The sequence below is a fragment of the Falco peregrinus genome, chromosome 2 (assembly GCF_023634155.1).
Source record: "Falco peregrinus isolate bFalPer1 chromosome 2, bFalPer1.pri, whole genome shotgun sequence".
NCBI classification, from domain to species: Eukaryota; Metazoa; Chordata; class Aves; order Falconiformes; family Falconidae; genus Falco; species Falco peregrinus.
In genome coordinates this window covers 122,376,496-122,399,198 of record NC_073722.1, presented here as the reverse complement: position 1 = coordinate 122,399,198, position 22,703 = coordinate 122,376,496, and the positions used below count along the sequence as shown (strand labels likewise).

At 46.2% G+C, this 22,703-nt stretch overlaps 1 protein-coding gene across 4 annotated transcripts in view; it reads right to left on the bottom strand.

Annotated features, from left to right (window-relative positions):
* RAB11FIP4 (RAB11 family interacting protein 4) overlaps positions 1-22,703 on the bottom strand; it is a 130,383-nt gene that overhangs the window by 11,006 nt on the left and 96,674 nt on the right. The window contains exons 1-7 of one of the 4 annotated variants that reach the window (XM_055795744.1): positions 20,408-20,503; positions 8,788-9,011; positions 4,924-5,115; positions 3,286-3,420; positions 1,761-1,796; positions 752-851; positions 233-336 (exon numbers count right to left, since the gene is read on the bottom strand). In XM_055795744.1, the coding sequence (XP_055651719.1) occupies positions 233-336; positions 752-851; positions 1,761-1,796; positions 3,286-3,420; positions 4,924-5,115; positions 8,788-8,930 (710 nt within the window). In that variant the 5' untranslated portion in view covers positions 8,931-9,011; positions 20,408-20,503. Of the gene's footprint in view, positions 1-232; positions 337-751; positions 852-1,760; positions 1,797-3,285; positions 3,421-4,923; positions 5,116-8,787; positions 9,012-14,264; positions 14,289-20,407; positions 20,504-22,703 lie in introns of those variants that run through there. The other 3 variants (XM_055795745.1, XM_005230706.4, XM_027777260.2) reach the window with 3 other exon arrangements.

The following is a 22,703-nucleotide window of genomic DNA, read 5'->3' as shown; positions in this document are numbered from 1 at the left end:
AGACAAGTTTCCTCTGTACAAGTCAGTAACATCTCTGTACTAAGAAACTTGCTTGTAAGGCCTCTGCTCGCTGAAAATAGTCCACTTGGATTTCTCTGATAAAGCCTTCTTTTACCCGTCAGCACTGAGGCAGAAGAATTGGTCATAGTCTACAGGTACAGCTGCTCCTTCCCTACAACTCTGTTCTTGCTTTGCTCTGACATGGCAGAGACCTGGCTCCGTGCTTTATTACCTGTGAACTAGCTGTGTGTTCTCTTGTTTCAGCTTGCTCTTCAGGTCACCATTTGTCAGGCTATCATTCTCCAGTTCTGTCACCTTTTTTTCTAGGTATGTTACCTGGAAGGGGACATGGAAAAGAATTGAGAGTTTGAATCTAACTTTAATACATCCTTTCACTGTTCCTAACTGGCATCTAGCTACGCTACCCTTTTTAAGGGGAGCATATTTCCCTGCAAATTCACCCAGTGATGAAATCAAGCTCCGAAACTTTGAGTTGCCCAGACCCTGCATTTTCCTTGAAGGCTATCAATGTAAATATACAGTAAAGAAGTAACACAATGCCTAGGTGTGTACTTGCACAGTTATTGCATTTTTGTGAAGCGAAGTCACAATATTAATGAAATATTAAGGATGTTTTCAATGAGCTACTTCAGATCACTGGCAACTGTGAGCAAGAGAGCTTTGTCAGTTGATGCATGTCTCCAGCAGGATTCTGCTGGGTACAGTAACCTTAGTGCACACAGCTCCTCACCTTTTCAGTGATATCGTTATCACAGGAGTCTATACTGTCTCTGAACAGGTCTTCTGTGCTGCCATTACTGCTGCTGAAGTTACTGTTGTGGAAGAGTTGTCTGAAAGATCAGAAGGGTAGTTATTTTACTTGATGAGGATGAAGGAGAAAGCCTGGGCACTGTCTTATAGCCTGGCTTTGCACTTTGAATGTCTGATGCTAAAATCTGTGTAATCATTTCAGTGACAATTACAATTGTTGAAGTCTTACAAGGGACTGGTAACTAAACGAAGTCATACTGAGCACAATAAATGACGTTAGTTCTAGGGTTCTTTGTTGCTTTTGATAGAATCTGCCACCAGCATTAACATAGTTTAAAAATTACTCAGCCTTATTCACACTGCGTACTGAGTTGTATTTGCCTTATTAGAAACTTAAAATAAGGCCACCACTGCACACTGGTTGGTACAGTTAATCTAGAAGATTTCACACAGTAAAAACTTATTTAAGAAACAGAAAAAAGGAAATACCAAGCAGTTCCCACTATAGATTTGTGTCAAATACACAACACTGGAGTTCATCTAAAATATTCTTGAAACTTAAAGCCCTCCCCAGCCCAGGGCTGGTTCATGCAAAGGAAGATTACAGTTCTCTAAGTCCTTTTTAAAGGGATGCTCTTGCTTTCCTTTGCATTTTGGCAACAATAACAAAAAGGGCCACATTATGAGGGTGAAAGAAGCAATAGCTGGACTGGTGGAATAGCAGTATAAACGGAAGAAAGCTGGCAGACAAGAAAGCAACTATCTGTGTTCTGAACAGAGCTCTTTCCAGTTCAGGGGCCTGCTTCAAGACTAGCAGTGACTTCAGTACTCTGTTACATCTCTATCCAAATACAGGCCCCTTCCCTGAGAACTTGTCTTGGTACATTTTTGTTTTCTGAAACTTATTCCTCCTCTCCCTTCCCACCCCCACTTATGGAATTGTTACAGCTGATTCCACATGTATTCATAAAAAAGTTGAAGACTCTTACCTTCCAAAAGCTGTGCTTGATATTTTCCTGTTAGGGCTACATGGATACAGAGGGAATGATACAGGAATTAAACACTTATTTGAGTGTTGGATTCAATCTTAAACTTCGGCTGAATTGCACAATGAAACATAGTATTGACTTTTTTAGCAGAGTAAGAAAATGATTCCGTGAACAGTACTATTAGGCAACTTAATCAAAAGCTGCAGTTACCAACAACATTAAGATGAGTGGAGCCACAAATTACTGTGATCATTAATGAGTCAATTTGCAAATACTGTTATATTTAGCAGAGATTTGTCAGTGTAAATCAGAGTGAAACTAACATTAGAAACACCACAAAGGGACACTGAGTTAGTGATGGACATTTATTCTGGATGCCCAGGTTTTAGATTATTTTATAAACAGTTTATCCTTCCTCATAATGCTTCCCAGTTCAGCACAGGAACTGAGACGCTTCCTTTCCATTTTTACAGTTCCCTTTTGCAGCCACAGGCCGGTATTACCTAAATGAAGGACTAGACCTCAGACAAAAGCACTCAAACCAAATCAAAATATCCAGCTGCTTATCTTGATAAGAGAATGTCTCATCTCTGTGTGCAGCACACAGACCCACAGCTCTTTGTCAGAGCATTGCTCTCTTTCAGCCAGGTACGTATAGCCTCACTCATAAAATTACCAATGCTCCAGCTGGTCACGGTCTGGGTGTTAGCAGACTCCTTGCTAGGGCAGGAACATTGTTCATATCAAATACTATGCTGCTGTGTCATCAAGAGAAGAAGCAGTGCAGTGCGCTCTGTGCCAAGGACTATGGAGACAGGCAGGATTTACATTCAGTTTCTAGGGGGAGCTAGAAGCCCACCAAAATAATTCCATCAAAAACCTTAGATGATTGTTGTAAGCACTGGATTCTTTCCAAGTGCTCAGTACAGTTTAGAAGTGGATGAAGTGGCAGAGATAGAAGTGTCAGGAAAAAGCTGAAATTGCACAGAACCCCAAAAGTAACTTCTGCCATAGGACTCATTGTTTTTCCAAGTTCCCTTGAGGACAAAAAAATTCCTACAGGAATGAAGTACCTCTGCTGACCAACAGCTTTAGGAGAGGCCTATGTAAGGTTGCATGCATTAGCTAAGGATCTGCCAGGTCACTCCTTCCCACCCGGAGAAGAGTAGCTAACTGTAGATCTGCACTAAGCTGCACAGCAGACCCCAATTCCTGAGAAAAAAATCCTGGAAATAGCACTCTCACTCTGCAATCAGGAGTCCATTGCTTAAAATATTTGAGTTTATTAATGCTATCTGCACCTTAAGTCGGAAAAATACTTACTAGGTAATGAATACCAGCATTTTGGTTCAGGCTAAATGTCAAGGTCTGAATTTCTTACTGTTTTGTAAGAACACCACATATGTAAGACAGAATGGGAGAATGGGACACAGGGAAGGAAAGGACTCTTGCTTCCTCTCCTCCTGCCACTAGCTAGTCCCATTTCAAGGAGGCATTGCTAAAAGCAGTGCAATAGGCTGCTTACCTGTTTGCTTTCAAGTTTTTCAGCCTGGCTTCCAAATCGTTGAGTAGATTTATCTTTTTGCAGCACTGTGAGCAGTAAACATCCAGTAACTCGCTGTTATAAACATGCCTCATTTTTCGGGGTGTTTGGCCAGCGCTGTTTGCAGGAAAGGAGAGATGTTACTGGCTATAGTAACCAACTCACAACAGGTTTTCCTCTTGACTGCATGTCTGTGTGTCAGAATTGCAGATGAAGGACTTGGGGAGCCACCTCTAACCACAGCTCATCTAACACAGAGCTGTTGATGGAGAATGCTAGTCTTAGGGCAAGTCTACCCGAGTTGAGGCTTTACAGGACATGTTCTGGGTGTCAGTGAAAAGAATCAGTTTGGGTGACTAGAAGAACAGCTAAAGGTATACGGAGTCCATGCGATGCATGTAGCAAAAGCAGCTACGTATGTCCCACCTCAGCAATGTTCCCCCCTAAATCTGTCCACCTTCTGACTAGAGCCTGGCATGCAACCTGAAGAATCTTTTCTCCAAGGGAAAGAGAGGAAGATGAAAAACAGAGTGGTCTGGTAAGAAGTAGTCACACAAACCCCCTCAGATGGTAGGACGGAAGGAACCCTAGAATGAGGGAGGGAGGGAGAAGTGCACATAGGTCTAAAGAGGAGACAGCAGTAGCCTTTGGCATGATAAAGAGAAAATAAACTCAAATAAAAGACAGCAATCATGGCATGAAGTGCACAGAACCCCAGGAATGAGAATGGAAAGGGCTGCATAGACCTGAGGAAACAGGGGATGAAGGACACAAGCCATCATCATTAAGGGTCTCTGGAGAGGGGTGCTGGCTCTGCATGCACGACAGAGGTGGCAAGGCTGGATTGCAGAAGTGCTTGAAACAGAGGGTAGCACATGGGGGTTGCATGCGGAACACAGGGATGCGGTGAGCTTGTCCTGTGCTGGCAATGAAGCACAAGACCTTCACGGTTATCGATCCAAGCAGACAAATCCTAGAGCATCTTCACACTTGGCTCTTCCCCAACCCTATCCACCCATTCCCTTGCTTGGGAATCAGCCACTGACTTGGCCACAGGATGTAAAAGCTAACAGAGACTGAGGTCACATGCAGGAATCTGGTGGACTGTAGTGGCATTTCCAGCTCCTAATAGACAGCAGCTACTTGCTTATGTTTTCCGAGACATTCAAAGTCAATATGGATGCTTATTTCAAATAACCCCCTGTCCATACACAGCACTTCACCTTACAGGTTAGTGCAAGGGATCTGTAGTATCAGAACACTAAAGAGAAGCAGCTCTCTCACAGATCTTCCCTCCACTGTATCAGGGCTGGTGGATAGCATTCAGTTGGTTTCCAGTTTGCAGCAGATAACTGTGAAACCCACAGTTTGCAATAGAAAAATCTCTACAAGCAAAACAGCCCAGTTATTTCAACAGAATCCAACAGAGGTTACCAGAAACAACATATTTACTATATCTCTTATTAATAAATGTAGCCTGTCAGTTGGAGGGCAGAAAATGAATGGATAACATTTTGCTTTTAAGATGAGTCTACGTAACCAGTGTAAACTCTGGTATGGTCACCCATGCTCAGAGAAGGACAAAACTGAAAAACTGTTTGTTAATGAATAAGGAGCAACCTGGAAGATACAGATGAGCCAAGGTCAGAGTAGGCGTTGGTTCTGGTCTCATCATCAGGACATGGGCTACTGGGAGTAAAATCCACATCATCTCCTTCCCCATAGTCTTCAAACTGTTCTTCATTACTGATCAGAGAGGCGGTGGAATAAGTTGAGAGGTCAGATGCTGCAGAAGGGTTGTGAGGACTTGACCTGAAACAAGAGGTCAAAACGTCTCGAAGGCAGACTTTGATAGCATCTCACCTCACACGGAATCTTCCGCCTTTACAGCTTGTCTCCTCATTTGAGGTTATAACCCACTTTGTGTTAAAAAACTATAGAGCCCTAAATACATCTGATGTGTATTTGACAGTGCCTTGAAAGACAAGAGCATGAGAATCTATGAACAAACTACCTGTGAGACAGGTTTGGATCAACACAAACCATTTCACTTTAAAGAGCACACCTCAACAATCCTCAGTCACCATGTCCATGTCGTGGTGAAGATCGCTGCTTATGGGACTTCTGATCTGAATGCAGGAACTGTTCAGATAAGTCTGAAATGCACGGGGTAGCGAAAAGAACAGGTACAAGACAAAGGCTGTCACTCTATTCCACAATCAGAGTTTCCCGGTAATCCCCATAAACCCTCTCCCACACTCCATGAGTTCCAGCCACACTCTCTTTTGTGTGGTCAGAAACAAACTTCAGCTCACTGCATGCCAGAGTCACCTACTGATGTGACCTAATGGAGACTGGGTTCCCACCCTTCCTTCCATCATGACAAAACGTGTCTTTCAGAGGAGATACGGGCCACAGGAAAAGGCTGCTTTACTGTCAGAGAAGTACCTAAAATAATGCCAAACCCACAGGGAATGGCAGAACCCTGTGACCTCAGAGAGAGAGGGCATACAGGTATAGATCAGCAGAGCCAGGCACCATAGGAAAGCACCTGGCAGAGCAGTTTTGAGCACATCACATCTAATACAACAGAGTAAGTTTGCTGCAGAGGGTGCATGGCGATTCTCCTGCCCAGAGTCCAGACCACCCTGCAGTCATGCAGCATGCTATCTTGCAGAGGCAGATATTTTACACAGATTTGCTCAGCTCCCACCTCAGTAAGGCATTCCGACAGACAATCCAATAAATTTGCATACAAGTTCTTATAAACAAACTTCTCCCTACAGAAAATGCAAGTCTAAGACCTGAAACACACACTCCACTTCAGAAGCCCTGGAGCTGCCCAACACATTACTGTGCCCCTACTACAAAACAGAATCCAGTGCCTCAATACAGTACAGTCTGCCGACTCAGTCCGCTGACACTGTGCGGATTGGGTTAAATTTTTCACCCCCTCTGCTTCAGTGCACAGTGCTTGCATCTTCAACTCCACTAGCTGAGCCACAGGACAGTAGCTCCCAGCTGATGTTCTCCAGCAGCTCAACAGTATTGCCTCCTAGGTTTCTTCTGGATCTGCCTAGAGCCTCTTAACCATACCCTGCACTTCTGCAAACAGGGAGATTCCTCGTCCCGTAATACTACATTTGTGAACTGTAAACAAGAGATGCAACAGTGTTCCTCTGGCCTATGGTGCAAGCATTATTTGCATACCCCTTCCTCCAAAAGCAATTAGTAGAAGAGGAAGCCTGCCAACTTTTCAGATGTATGCTCTTTTGTTTCTCCTGTTTTGATGAGATCCATTTATAACCTGCAATTCATTTATCTAATTCACATTAACAGAAATTGGGGCAAGTCAAGCCTGGCACACTATTAAAGGATGAAGACAGGAATACTCATGCTAGAAATAGATCGAACTTACCAAGGCTTCTTGGCTGGGAGATATATTATTGAGAAGCTCAACACATCACACAAACATCTATTCTTAAAGAGCTGCTGTGCCACGGACATACTGTGTATTGCTAAGATCTGGGTAACTCCAACTGCTGTTTGCATCTCTCCATGTTGTTACGCCAACTCAGTTTAGGAAGAAGCTCCTCATAACACTTCCACCACAGACAGAGGCGAGTTACCATCCCAGCTGAGGACTGATCACACATACTTGTCCATAAAATCCACTTTCCAGCATAACAGCCCTGGAACATCACCACTTGCCAACAGACTGGAACAGTAGCCCATTATCCCTCATGCATTGCCTGGCTAAATTTCTTTTACGGCAGCTACACAAACTGTCACCACTGCTGGATCCGCCTGGTAATGCTGCTTAGAACTTTTAATTTGTAGTTATTCCTAAACTTTGCCAAACTTTATATAAGTCCATGCTCACGGTAGATCCTGAACTCATAACCAGCCACAGGCTGAAATTGTCTAGGAATTGCACAGTCATTTTCAAGGGAGCTGCTAAAAGCAGCCAGTTTTCTCCATTTTAATACTTTCTGATTTTAGAAATGCTTTCAGGTTTGTTTTTTTCTAAAGCTGTTTTTCCCCATTCTAACACTGTCTGATTGCAAAAATGCTTTTCAGGTTTGTTTCTTTTAAAAGCTCTTTCCTGTTCTTCAGAGCAGGGCTTCACAGGGCTGACACACCTGATACACAGCCCACCTGCTTCTTCAACAAGCAGCTATCACAGTTTGGCCAAGGTAAAAATCTCTATTGTCTTTTAACATAAAAGCCTGAAGCTTCCCAAGCGTTTTCCCACAGATTTACCAAAGCTGAGGGGGCCTCAGAGGACAAACCAAGATCTATCAGTAGTAGCACAATAGCTCTTAGTAGTTCCTGCCCTCAGTAGAAGGAGAGTACAGGATGCACAATGCCTCCCCCACCCCCTTCACCAGAGCCTGAACAGCACAGCTGGGAGGAAAGATCCTAATTTCAAACACAGTATGGGTAAAAGTCAGTCACCGCAAGGATTGGTACTTTGAAGAACTGGGCACCACAAGGCAAGGAGACAGGATTGATAAAGAGCAGATGAAAACAGGAATTATCTTGATAAAGTCTCTGGGATTGCTTGGGCAAATGGGAGAAGGCCAGATCTCAGCTAGCTGGGAAATCTGGGAGGAGGGTAGGAATGAGGCTGCACAGAGAGCATCTGAGGAGTCCCAGGAGAGAGAAGGAGGACTGTCTTAGCAGTGAAAGAAGCTCAAGAGGCACAAATCAAGACAAGCAAAAATAGGGAAGACAGGGCAGAGGCTTACAAAGCAAGCCCAGCTGAGCTCCGTCCTGTGGTACTGCATTAACTCAGTTCAAAGCAGGATTAAATCAAGTTGGGTCCTTTCCCTGCCCCCAGTCAGCTTTCAGCAACAGCCCCAGGTACACACCTGGGAAGAGTCAAGTTAGGATTACAGAGACATCTTGTGTTAACAGCAAGCTATGGTTACACACACACATGCCAGGACACCCCGTGTTAAACACAATTTACTGTTGCACACTAAGGGTTATGGAAAATTAGAAACACAGAATTAACTTGGTACATAAAGCTGCAAAGCAAATCTGCAGAGCCCACGTTTTCGGATAACTAGATTACAAAAGACTAAAGTAGCACTGCCCATATTGCACTCCTTTGCAGGAAGTATTTGTTTTAATTCAGCATATAAAGGTTTTGGGAACACAGAAGATCCCAAGTTTTGGGGCATGCTAATGAAGCGATCCATTCTGGAGAGACCCAACACTTCCACTTCAACACACAACATGCAAGTCCCATGAGTGCTTGCAGAACATGCCAGAAGGAGCCAGGACTGAATTATCTAAGCCACTTAGGGGACCTAGACATCCATCTCCCTTACACTGTAAATTGATATTAAGTTTCTAAATCCTTCAGGCATCCTCAGCCTCCCACAGTATGGTTTAGTCACATGAAGATTCCTTCCTCCCTGGTCCTTTTGCACATGCCTCAAAACAGGGGTGCCATGAGGCAAAACCACCACTCACTTGTCACCAGGCAGAAACAGGCCACCAAGCACACTGTCCTTCTCCTCGCTCCGGCACACGTCGGAGGCCTCCGAGCTCTGGGCGCTCTCAATAGCACTGTCCATGTCAGATTCATGGTGAACTTCTTGCTGTGCTAGAGTCATCGCGTCGTCATCAGGGAAGAGCTCCGACTCACTGTAGGCGCTTTCACTGTCCAAGTAGGTGCAGTCCTGGATTTCGCTACCCTGGCAAAAGAAGAATCGGGAGTCAATTCAGATCATCCTTCAAGGCAGTTAGACGGATACAGGAGAAGCAATAAACCACTCTGGATGCCCTGGTAAGCAAGAGTAACACTAGATAAAAGCCATAAACCAAAAAGGCTGACGTGCTTTACAAAGCCAGTTCTTTAAGCCCCTAAGGAACCTGGCACCTTCCAGAAAGGCTCAAATACCATCTCTGACTCTTCTATAGCAGAGGGACACAACACCCAGGTATAAAAGGCAGTCAGCTTTGCCCTATTTTACTACCAAAACGCACTTGAAATAATAAATATCCTCAAAGTTTGCTTTATAAAAGAGGCATCCTTTGAAAGAATACATAAAGTCACTAAGAGTTGTTCTGTGATTAATGTTATCAATTAAACAAAAGCAAGCCCGAAAAGTCTAACAGTCTACTCTGTCTTCGAGGATGGGCAAAAATATACAGTGAAAAAAAAGCTGGCAGGTGTTAAAACATTTATGGTAAGTCTTGGTGACAATCAAAGATATAAGAGAGCAGGGGAAAAAAAACAAAGCCAAAGCCATCTGTTCCTGCTTCCTGGAGCTGCAAGTCTTGATTAAGTATCAACTAAAATAAGACATCATTCTCATTACTGCAACATTTTGCTCTAGCTGTTTGTCTCCTCCCTCCCCTTCTTGCCCCATGAACACTCACAATAGCCAAGATAAGCTGTTCTCTATTTGCTTCTCCCTGAGGGACAAATAAAAATTCTTAACTGAAAAAAATACAGTCTTAAGATTTTACTCTATCCTTCGATACATAACAACACAATACTGCTTTGACAATTCCCATTCAGCGTGACACAAATGACTCCAGAGTAAGTCCTGCAAATGCTCTGACTCAGAGCTCCGCTGCAAAGCTCACCTGTAAACTCCGCAGGCAGCTATACCACTGAACTATTGCCAGCAAGTTAAGACAATCATGCAATTAAGGCTTAGTTAACTAGTGCAAGTAACGAAGCATTTCTTTCATGGATACACCTCATATTTAGGTCCAGCTGTCATCCTGTCCAGCTCCTTCCCCAGGAAGCCCACGGTGCTGGCAGCCTGGCACCACTGCAAACACCAGCTGCCCTTCTGGCAAGCACGTTCACTGGGACACATTTACAGTGGCATTGCTTGCAGCAGAGTAGCTTCAAGTCAACCCCTGTAGCCTCTGGACACTCCTATGCTAGAACCACGGTGGCTAAAATCCCCTTTTGCAGAACTAGCGATGTTCTATGCTGATGACACCAATTTTTCTCAGTGCCTTTTTCACCTCAACATGAGAGGAGTCAGCCAGACGGTGCAGGTTTTTAAGATTTGCAAAAACTGCTACTAGAAATGGTTGCTGCTAGAAGGTATCACTTTCCATTTTTCCTGAAATACCAATTTATGTGACTGTGAAAACTCCTAGCGTATGGAGGTTTAAGAAATTCAAAACCATCCCACCTGCTCAAACCTAGTTAACTAATGAACACCCAAGCAGTGAAAAGGTCAGCTTCACCTGCAGTGTGAATCTCTAGGTACATACTCAGAGCAGATACCTGGATGCTTTTCTAGGTGAGCTTTCAACAGGTCTTCCAGGTACACAAGTAATTCCAGTAAGTCACTTCAGCACCATACAATAATAAGCACACGCGTGTGCACATGCCTTCTCCCACTTTTCTGCATCAGCCTTACTAAACCTGAAACTTTCCCTAGGTACTGCTCCAAGAGGTGTCCAAAAGGATTTATTCTTGGTCTATGCCATGTAGTATTTATTGAAGCAATGCTGCCTCATGCAATCAAATTGATAGCTCTGAGCCGCTGCACCTTCAGCACGGCCACTATCCCTTGTCTGCAAGAAGCTGGTGGTTTGCCAGGTCCGACACCAGCCATGGAGTCTGCCCTGGCCCTGCTATAGCCCCAGGTTCTTCAGCACTGTCTTCTGACCTGCACCTCGCATCCTCACACGCAAGCAGGGATAATGACACCATTGCTCTTTGCAAAGTACCTTGGGATCCACAAATACACAGCACAAGCAATAAGACCTTTTCAGTAGGTGTCAAAAAAGTAGAGCTCATTAAGAGCAATTAAGAAGTTTCAGAAGTATCCACGAGTGTTTCTTTATCTAACATTTCCCCGAAGTTTTCTCCTGCACACTAAGCCCCACAGGCACAGAGCTCCTGTTTCTCTTAAAAAGTTTAATGCAATAAAGCCCTGGCTGCTGTTATGGAATTGCACCAGCTGGTAAAAGTCTGATCCAGGAGGGAAAGAGAGAGGCACAGAGCACACAGTGGAGCACTGAAGTAGGAGTATGCAAATCACGGGAGGAAAGGAAGAAACAGCTCTTGCTCAGCCCTACCTCGCCATTAGCATGCCTTCTTCAGAGGTCTTGGAGAACTCTCTGCTTAAGCAAGTTTTTACAGCAGGAAAAATCTCACTGGCATTAAACAAATTAACACAAGAAAGTAAAGGTCAAGAAAACCATGACAGACTCCCCTTTTGTTCCCTGCAGGTAACACCACACATTTGCTATTTCTAATAATAGGAGCCTAGATGCTCTTTAAAAGAAGTCCATTAGCAATTAAATGTGCAGTGTCATCTATAAAGGCTAAGGGCTCACTTTTCTTTCCTGTCACTTTCTGGTAACCTAACCTTCACATATTTACTTGTATTAGAGTGCTGATCTATAGGTACAGTGCAGACAGTACCCATGCTGGTCAGTACCATTTATTAATTTTAAAAAGCGTAATTACTCTGCTCCTAAACTTTCACTTCTAAGCCCCACAAAAAAAAAAAAAAAACAAAAAAAAAAAAAGAAAGAAATGAGCTTTTGGAGGCAATGACCCATCATAAGCCTGAACACCTGCTTTACAGCTTCTGAAATGCCTCTCTGCAAGACTTGGAACTCCTCCTGGAAGCTGGTCCTCCCTTCTGCTGGTCCCATCGGCCTGTGGGGAGCTCAGGGACTGACAGGGACTGGATAAACGCAGAACATGGGTCAGCCAAGCTCCTTTGAGAAGCTCCCCCTCAGCTGCCCTCCGCTGCTCCCTCACAGCAAGGAAAGCAGACACCACGCAGCACACCACAGCAGCCCCCCTCTCCTCCACAGACCTGCACAAACCAAGTGGGTGTTTAGGAGGCACATCTCAGCTGCTCTTCTGAGTACCTGGCAGCCAAATCACACACTGAAGACCCCAGCTCTTTCAAAGCGAGCAGCTTGATGAGCAATCCTGCCAGGGAGGCTCAGCTCCAGCAGCTGCATCAGCTGCTTATTCATGCTTTTAAGTGCTGAAGGTCCACCTACAATCAGTGCTGAAGATCGCTGCTCCAGCAAGATGTACAGAAACTAGGACCAGTGACAGCCACCGTGCTGAAGCCTGCATGACAGCTTTCTGTGGGCAGGAATTATGTGCTTAGCTATTAAGTTTTAAGAGCTTAGGGGTGGGGAATCACTACACCCCTAATAATGCAGCATTTCTAGGCACAAAGAATAGCTCTGATGTGCAGCGCAGAAATCCTGTAAAGCATGGGTCTTGGATAACACCACCGAGGTGTCTCTTCAGCTCCCTTGATGAAATCAGCCTTCAGTTACACATTTAACAAAAAGTTTTCCTTCTCTCGCCTAAGTAACCAGTAGAAGGAAACAAAGCACTTTTAAAACAACTAATACAGGTTAAGAAAGCTCCTCCAAGAAGTCATAATTGGGGCACATTGCTAGTAAAGAATATAAAGGCATCCACACCTTACTGACTAAAGCTGTAAGATATTTGCAGCTGTAATTGTTCAGTGATCACAGTTTCGCACAGGACCATACTTTCAATGATGCCATCTAGCACAAGCTGCTTACAGACCACACCTAAGAAAACAAAACTTCTGAAAGAAAAAAAACCCCACAAAAAGAAAAGGCTGATTGCACATCTTAAACTCTCTAATTATTCCTTCAGTTTAGGCATCTACAGTACTTCATGTATCAAATTAGAGGTTAGCAAGAACAGGTGTTATTCAGGTAGCCTTGAAAGAGCTAACTTGAGTTTAAACAGTATGTTAAAGACTAGGCGACACTTCTGTCCTGAGTCATTTGTTTCCAGTGTACATGCCATTAGCTGAAACCAGTAAGAGAATGAGGTTCTGACAACCTGAATATGAATCACGGTGTTTCTCATCCTGCTAGGCAGTTCCCTTCATTGTTGGCTGAGTCAAAAGAGATAAGTTGCTGCTTATGATCTTGCAAGATTCACATAAAACCAAAACCAATCGTACATTAAAATATCACCAACACAACATAGCTGCAGGTAGCTTTAAAGCAGTAAGTACTTTGTGCTTTATCTAATCGGATGCTCAAGATAACTCCCAAGTGCTTCACAGGCAGTCGGCCAGACGCTTGTATAGCAACTGTTGAATATTCAGCAACAGTTTGCTCTATAGAAGCACCTGCTGCCCAAAGATCCAAGGCCACTTCACAGAAACTAATGAATTCCCTTCTTCGAAAGAGGCAATTGTGTGGCTGCATTGAAGCCAGATGAGTAAGCACAGCCTGCCTTTGCAGAGCCACCCCAAACAGAAGCAGGAGCCAGAAGACAGGGATTCCCATAGATTCCTTCAGATCCTTGTGGGGCAGGAAAGCGGCGTCAGCATTAGGTGGGTATGGGAAAACAGCTCTGCCTTGCCCTGCGGTGACCTAGTTGGGCTTTCCCAGGTTGGAAGCAATCCCTAAAATATGCACATAAAGCAGCTGAATCCTAGTAACTTGGCTGACAGACAGGCTACATGACATGCCTACATCAATACATTCATGCTGAAGAGCAAGACTAGTTAAAATTCACTCCCATCGCAGCCAAATCACCAGCACCCCTGACATTTAGACAGCCTCCCAGTATTCCAGAGAAGACAGGGAAGAAAAGCAGATCCAAGTCTCCCATCACTGGGCAATCTGATTAGCGAGAGCTGGAACCCTCACGTGCAACCAGAAACAAGAAATGCCACATGCACGTCAGCCATGGCATGTCCCTCACCAGGATCACACCCCCGACCTGCACCCATCCGACAAGCTGAATCTGCTCGCTGTGGGGGAGATGCAAGTCTGAGTCTCTGCACCCCCACCATCCAGGTTTTTTCCCCAGCAAGAGTGCAGGAAAAGTCTCCTCACTGCAACTGGAAGAGGTGCCACGTGGAGGTGTGCCAGGCTTGGCGGTCTCAGATGAAATGTTAGTTACTGCTGCACATCCATCACAGAGAAAATCCAGGCTCTCTCACCTTTATTTAAGCAGCCACTGCATCGGAAGGCAAGCATTCTCTTAATTCCTGGGTAACAAAGAAGGGCGTGAAGCATTTCTCACCAGTGTGTGTTTAGAAATGCCACTCCTCTACAAACATTTGCATATTTACACCAAGTGGGCTATGAACTTCTTTTAAAGCACAGATTCTCCCCCAACATATTTCCTTTCCTCTTCAGTTGTCAGGCAGGTGGGAAGATGCTGATCTACCCTTTGATCTGACTGGGAGCAGGAGAAACTTACGTAAGTGGAAAATGCAGAAGCACTAAGTAAGACCACACTTGTGCATCTGCGCCCATGAGGAAGCCGAGCAAACCACTGCCGGCTCTCACCCACACAGCTGCAGCCAAGCACAAGGCGCAGCAGTGGCTGCCATGCGCAGCGGCGTGGCTTGCAGGTAGGCTGACGGGGGAGGGAGGAAGTCATAGAAACTGCTTCCATCTCCTGCTGCAGCATGGAAGAGCACCCAGTCTCCCCACAGAGCTGGGAGTTCAAAATCTCTCAAGAGTTCCTATCAGCGCGCAGATCATGGTTATTTCACTAAGCTGCTCAAATAAGCAGCTATTCTAGGGCTACAAGTCAGTTTGCTCAACAGAACATCTTCCTCTGACTGACTGGTTACCCAAATCTATTATTTGAAGCTCAGTTTAAGGCAAAGGTTCACACACAAAGCTGCTGTGGGTATTGGAAAGGACTTCTAGGAGGAAGTTTATTTCTAAAATCCAAATATAGGATCGAGTGCTGGACAGCATGCTGGAAAGCTGGCAGAGTCCCCAGATGAGAGCAAGCCATGCCTGTGCTGCAGCGCACTGCCAGACTCCTGCTTCCTTTGCAAGATAACATCTGTATCTCATACAATCGTGCAAGTCAAGGACAACAGGTTTTGACTGAAAGACCAAGCCTCAGCTTCTGGGCTGTTGATGCTGAACCACACGAGTGGAGGGCACAGAGGTTTTGAAAGACTGCTTTGTGCTCTGGATAGGAAGTTCAAACTGACATGCCTTTTCCAAGGCAGAGGAGAAAGGCAGTGTGCAGCCTGGAGCCAGCCAGGGAACGGCAGGAGTCAGGAGTGTTTACACTGCTACCTGTCACTTTAATTGGCCATAATAGAGACGCCAGACCTCATCACGCACAGGGTCTAGATCCAAGCACTCCTTTTCACAGGTCATTGTTCATGCTCTGAAAGTTTTAACATTAAAAGACTTTAGCAGGCTGCTAATTTGATTCTCTAAAGAGAAGAGGGGGCAGGGGGGAAGGCTCTTTCCCATTACTTTGAAGTTGCTCCCCATCACTCCCTGGGCTGCTTCCCACTACTAGACAGCCATACACTCATCAGCCATCACCAGGGGCTCAAAGCAAGGAGCATCCCTTTGCAAAAGAAAAAACATCCTAGACTGCTGTGTTAGGAAGAAAAGTGCATCCCCTTCACCTTCAGCACGGCCAGGGCCAGCACATCAACCACAGTTCAGAATAAAACCCACCAGACTGTTTGGCATCTTGTTCCAACATTGATTAGGGCACTTTCAGCTCTGAGCTGCAAGACAGTTTCCATTCTCTCTCACATACCTAGAAAAAGAGGTGCGAAGTGGCACAATGCTGGTATACCATGAGGATGTCACTCAGGAATCCCTAAGGTGCTGTGCAAGCTGCCAGACTTCGGCAGACTGGTGGCACAGCCCTTCCCATGCAGGGAACTGCTAGGACATACCACAGCAGATACCTGCCTGCCACCCCCTCCTCCAGAGCACGGCACCAAAGTTCAGCAACCGCCGCTGAAGTGAGCCATGGTCAACATTGCATTGCATGCGTAGGGGTGCTGCAGCCCTTGGTTTAAAAAAGCTGGTATACAACTAAACTAAGAAATAATTATTCACGATACTTGCCTAAAAAGATCTACGCAGCAGATAATAAACATGACATGATTAACCCTCTTGAGAAGCCTTTGCCTTGAGATGAGACAATCTCTTTCTATTTTTAAAGTCAGAACAGCACTAACAGGGAGGGAAGACCGAAAATATCAAACTCTTACCAAGGCCCGTTTCCTAGGACTGACGCGCAGGCCTGCCCCTGTTAAACCTGCCCCTGGGGGCAGTGGGGCCAGCCAAGGTGGCACATCTCAGGCAGCAGTGGTCACCATTATGTTGACACGTACAGTGTGTGACAAAACTACGCAGACCATGTCTGGGGTCCATGGAGCCAACCGCAGGCAGGATGTCACAGCGCTGCCCGTGCACAGGAAGCGCAGAGCTGCAGTTCACAGCAAAAGGCACGCGAAAAACATCCCAGCGTAGACCAGCCTTCAAAACCAAGGGCCAGAGGTAAAGGTCAGCTTATGGTATTTTGAAGCAATACTACAAATGAACACCTCTACCATGTCGAAGAGAGCTGGAGGCTGCTTGCAAAGAAATGTCTTTATTTTAAGCCTGAAGCACAGTCCAGTGCTTGCTTCTCAGTTCAGTTCCTTAATTAACCGAGTCTGTAAGTTACAAGATGCTCTTTGCAAATGGTGTTTGCTGCTCAGGAGACAGCTGAGCTCACACGCTAACTTGTTTTCCTTGACAAGCCTCAAGGTCACCCAGTCGGGCACTCAGTAAATAGCAAAAAAACCCCTTGCATCATACTCGCCCACAGGTGCTGCAGGCACATGGGTGAAGAGCTCTTTGAGCAGACTTAGCGCTGCTCCACACCTGGGCGAGGAGAAGGGTACTCCGAGTGTCCCCAAGAGTACTGCTAGGTACAAACAGTGTGAAGAACAGGCAGACGCTGTCCCAGGCAGGCACAATTCTGCCTATGTCTAAGCTAATTATTTACAGGAGCCCTGATCAAATTCCCTTCCCCCAAAGAAACTGGAAACTATAATATTTGCATTTCTTTTGTATAATACTGCAGAAGTTTGGCCTCCAGCAAACACAAGGAAATAAAGGCATTTAAAGAAAAACAAAGAAAACAGGACTTTTTGCCTCACAAATCGTATTTCTGTCTTCCCACCCACCCGGGCTAGATTACACTGCAGTCTCCAGAGGGGAGGAATGACTGGGGAATGGGAGAAACTTCAGACCCCAAGAGGTAGAGAAACATCTCGAGTTTCCCCAGCGCCATAAGAAATCCAGCCATGCTTGATGATGAATAGTTTACGTTGGCAAGCAGAGGGAAATCATTAAGGATGTGGCTTTGCTCTAGTTTATAGAGAAACACTTCCCAGAGCTCATTGGTCAGTGTGAATGCAGACAAGCCTAAAAACTAATTTACTTCATGTTTAAGAAATACTGAAGTAGCTCTGAAGAGCTCTTCATTAGGAGGAGGAAGGAGCTCCAGGACCTTGGCTGCTCTTCAGCTGGTGGCTGGGCAAACCGCAGGTTAAGGCGTCTCTGCTGCAGGAATAACTGGAATTGCAGCCTTTATCCAGCAAAGTTTGCAAGCACTGCTTTTTTTAAAAAAAATCAGTTTCCCCATCTATTTATAAAAGTAATTTTATTTATTTTTAAAGAAAGGCTCTCACGTACCTGCTTTTTTAGTTTCTTACAATGAAGTGAAAGCACTGAATTGTATTGTAGAAGGGCTGCCAAGCACATCATACCACTCGACAAATGACAAACACAAATGAAGAACCCAGTGATCATAAACTCTGGCACAGTCAACAAACTGTTTTTTCACTTATATGGTAAAATACAAAACATGGCTTATTTTAGAGTTTACAGCTATGTGTAGGCAGGAGGTAGTTCTACCCTTGAACCTGCACAGACAAAACAGATGGCAATCAAGTAAAAAACATTTGTAGCAACATTAGTTTACACACTGAAAACAGGGTTCAAAGCAGAGCCATACCCAGAGACCCCTACTACTAACCAGTGGTGTTAGCTGCAACACAGTGCCCAAAGCATGGTTTTGTGTTCAGTACAGCTATCAACCTAAATGACTATAGTAAGATCAAAAGGAATTACGTTGTGCTGCAATTCAGAATTTAAGGGCTCAGCTAACCAAATATGGGAAGCATTTGAGAATATTAATGTTTGAATAACGGTTAATTCAACAGCAACACATGATTAGTTTTATAACCATTTAAAATCTTTCACTAGGACGCTGTATTCAAAAGACTGAAAGAATTAAGCTCAAGGTGTGCTTAACATGTGACAGGACTGGTTAATCAATAACTGAAGCAAAGCTATTTCATTCCCCTTCCCATCTTGGCATGGAAAGTGTTCTGTTTTGCAGCCTTTGCACATGGCTAAGATCCCCCAACCACCATGGTGGCAAGAGCCGTGACAAGGCAACCACAGCTGAGAAACATCTGTATGTCAGGTGGCTTCTGGGAGACTTGCTGCTGTTTGCAGTAATTCTTCAAACAAGTTAAAAGAAGCCCAAATAAAAGAAGTTTTAAAGCTGCTTGAAGGTTACCACATCGAGCATCGGGAACAGCTCAAGCTCCTTTCGGTTGGGGCAGATGTTGCCAAACAACCAGAAGAAAATCCACTGTCCCCTTCTGTACCCAGTTGTGTGAATAATATTCCACACTACTGAACTCACCCGGTGGGGACACCATGTTATTCCCCTCTCCTCAAAAGTCAGAAGGGCCACAGGCAGAAAAATCTCTCGCATCACCAACACCACCGCTTCACTTCTTACTGAGAACCAAGAAATGATTAGGGACAGCAGTCTAGTCCCATCACTGGGGTGCAACCCCACATTCAGCACACCACCTGACTGGAGTAAGATCATTTTGAATGGGAACAGCTGTGACAGCGTATCAAAAGGGATTGAAAGAGTCACAAATTATACTGGTATAAGGGCTTGAATACAGGTGCCATGAAGTCCACGTTCAGGGAACGTATTTTGAACCTATTTCAGTAGTGTTCTCTCAACTGTCCCTCCTCCTTAACGTAAGTAGTTAAATCAGCCAAATAACATGAGGATAAATTATCTGTGCCCCCAAAGCCACTAACTATAGATCTGCCAAAACGAAAGAAGAATATTGCTACTAGCAAAGCAGTAACATTAGACTGCCACCCAAAAATCAGCACTAGCATGGCACAGAGCAGGGATGGCATTTGCCTGCCCCGGCATCTCTGCCACATGCCACTTCTGCATAACAGAAAAGCACAACTGCCCGCCTGCGTTTCAGAGAGACACAAGCAACTCCACACCAAGATACCTCCTATGCTCCCACCGCTGAAAGCATCAGAGGAAGAGCTCTGCCGTGAACCGCTCGCTGATGCTGCCGAGCACATACACAGGCCTGACCCCACTCAGTTCAGCAGGGGCAGGACCACCTCACCCACCACGTTAGGGTAATGCGGGTCCCGCATGAGGGCTATTTACGAGACCCCGTAGTTACAGACCAGACTGTGTGACAGCCACATACTAACCGTGCATCATTTTTTCCTGACTATGTCACCAGCATCCCAGAGCCAGCAAATGCATTCAGAACCACAGTTGGGTGTTAAAAAATATTTAACAATAAGTAACGGCAATCCAAACACATCACCAGTGCCACAGAAAACAATTACACAACAAGCCCCTTGCTTGCATTTACCCTTAAAAAGTACTCGTTTCTTCTCTTTTTTAAAGATTTTAAAGCCCAGATACTGGGTGATCTCCAGGTGAGAGCCCCGAGCAGCGCGTGAGGCTCAGCTACGCAGGAAGACCCCCCCTTCTTCCCCGACACCCCGTTTCACCACGCACGGCTGGCCAAGACATGGGTTTGCATTTCTCCCCAGCGTTAAGAGTACTGCCAGAGCTCTCCCGGACCTGCTCACTTCTCCCACTGCCCGCCCAACCTTTCTTTCAGCAGACGTGGCCCTGGAGGGACAAACCCCTCCCTAGGCAAACAGGAGAAAAAAAACAACAAACCCCAAACACAACCCGGCACGGTTGCGCTGTACCTGCCCGCTTCCCCGCTTGCAAAACGCTCCCTGCAACCACAAACCCGCCGGTACTGCAGGCAGAGCTCGCCGAGATGCTCTTCCCCCTCCTGCCCACAGCAAACCCCGCGGGTCCGGGGGAATTCCGCAACCCGCGTCCAGCCGCGACCACCGGCGGGTGCCGCCGCACGGGTCTCCCCCCGCATCCCTCGCGCCGGTGCCACGGCGTGGAAACCCCCAGCACCACCGCGAAGCTGCCCCTCACCCCGCGCCGAAGACACCGGCCGCCTCCCGCCTTGCGCCGCCGGGCTGCCCGCGCCTGGCCCGGCGCCGGGAGGTCGGTGCCGTCCCCACGGCCCGGCCCCGCCCCGCTGAGGGGGCGGAGCGACCCGCCCCGCGGTTGCTAGGCAACGCGGGGGGCGGGGGGGGGCGGTGTGTGTATCCCTGGTGTAGGCGCGGTACCGGGGCGCCGTGACGCCGCTGCGCGGGGGGTTTGGCCTTCAGCCGCAACAATCGGGCGGGCAGTGACAAGCCCATCGGTTCATGCTTCATGCAAATCCATCTACCAGCTTAATGTCGCACGTCCCAGGTGCTGCCTGAGCCCGCGATCATCGTCATCGCAGCCAGCGACTCCTAAGTGCAAACCAACAATCCCCAACGGGTTGGTTTGCGGATGGTTTGCGGGGGGCTGCGCCTGGGAGGCCGGGTTCGTGGCGGGAGTCGCCCGCACCCTGCTGGGGGTGGTGGTGCCGTAATTCTTCAGTTTGGCTCAAAATTATCCGTGATCATGGTTAGAAGCTGCCTTCCCTAGAAATGAAATGTGGCTTAAAACCCGCCTAATTCTAAATATATATATATCTATACATACATATATATATATGTGTGTGTGTATGTATTATGTATATATATGCATATCCCTGTGCTCAAACCTCGGGCAGCAGAGACCTGTTTGGCCCGGCGCAGTGGGAAGGGGTCCCAGGGCTGCCCTAGGTGAGGGTGGGTGATGCATCGCCTGCACCCCGGGCTGCTGCACCCACCGGCTTCTCCTCCCCGGCGTCGGGGGCCAGCAGCCCGCCAACAGAGGAATTTTTACTGACCGATTTTCAGGTAAAGTGAAGGGGCTGCCCTGGAGGGCAGAGCCCCCAAGGGCAGTGGGGATGCCAGGTCCCCAGAGGGGGACAGCCTCAGGGAACACTGGGGTTCACTGCAGATGACCTCGCCTGCCTGGTGTGACACAACACAGGTACAGCCTCCCCGTGATGGCGGTGCCAACGTAAAACACCCTCAGTGTGCTACTAAGCAAAACAGATCCTAGTAGGAAGTGATGTCTGTTCTGTCCCTGATTTTAATCCTTTTAGCTACAAGATAAAGAAAAGCAAAACAAAAGGCTGAGAACATGCACGCTGACTTGGTTATTTTAAATTCACTTCTTAGAAGTTGTGTAACTTCCTTTTTAGCAACACCTCCTAAGAATTGTCCTGCCTGTGCTGTCTGTGCTAATAAAGAAAAAATTGAAGAAATAAAATCTGTTTCAGTGGCTTTGCAGTAGAGGACTCAAAGGCAGTGGGGTGGTATTCCAACAACCATTTTCTGCAATACTGCTGTCCTGGAGCCAAACCCCACCCTTACCCCCTGTCACCGTTTTCACCAGAGTATTACACACGGAAGGAAACACAGTCCTGAAGGTTGAGCACAGTGAGCACCTCCCTGCCAGCCTAATGGCACTGAAAGACTCTGAAAAGCAAAGAATCCCCAGTCGTTACCCTCCCACTGGATCCTGCCACATTCCAAATCCTATTTTTAAAGGTAGCTTTGAGTATTTCAAAAGAGTTACACAAAGCTGTTTGCGCTGTACTTTAGTAACAGTGCTCATATACAGAGTTACAGAGATGCTGTAGATGTAAATGATTGAAAGGTCATTTAAATACTTTATACTTCTATACTCAAATCTTTTGGACTTCATAGTGTTCAGACAGGGCATTTTCTGGGGAAGAGAAAGGCGCAGGAGTCACTTGGAGCAGAAGATAAGGAAATTGTAAGAAAACAGACCAAAGCGGGCAGTGACAAGCCCATCGGTTCATGCTTCATTCAAATCCATCTACCAGCTTAATGTCGCATGTCCCAGGTGTTGCCTGAGCCCGCGCTCATCATCATCGCAGCCAGCGACTTCTAAGTGCAAAATATTGTTGTTAAAAAAGCAAAAGCAAAAGAAATTCATTAGCCTCTATTCTTACACATAAAGCTTAAAGCAATTCACTGAACTTGACCCTTTATCCAGTTCATCAAAAGAAAATGAATTCTGTCTCTGCTGAACAGAGAAGCTTTGGAAGGGCAGGGGACGCCTTAGGTTTAGTGTAATAAAGTGTAACAGCAACAGCTGAAAGCAAAGTGCACCTCCAGCCAACACACACGGCCACCCTCACGTGTCCGAGGAGGTCCCTCGGCCTCAGCAAGGTCCCCGCACACCAGGGCCAGCAGACCCTGGGCTCCCTGCAGCGGCAGCAGGCTCCGGAGCCCTCCTGTTTGGGAGCTCTCCAGGGAAGCTGAGCAAAAGCTGATAA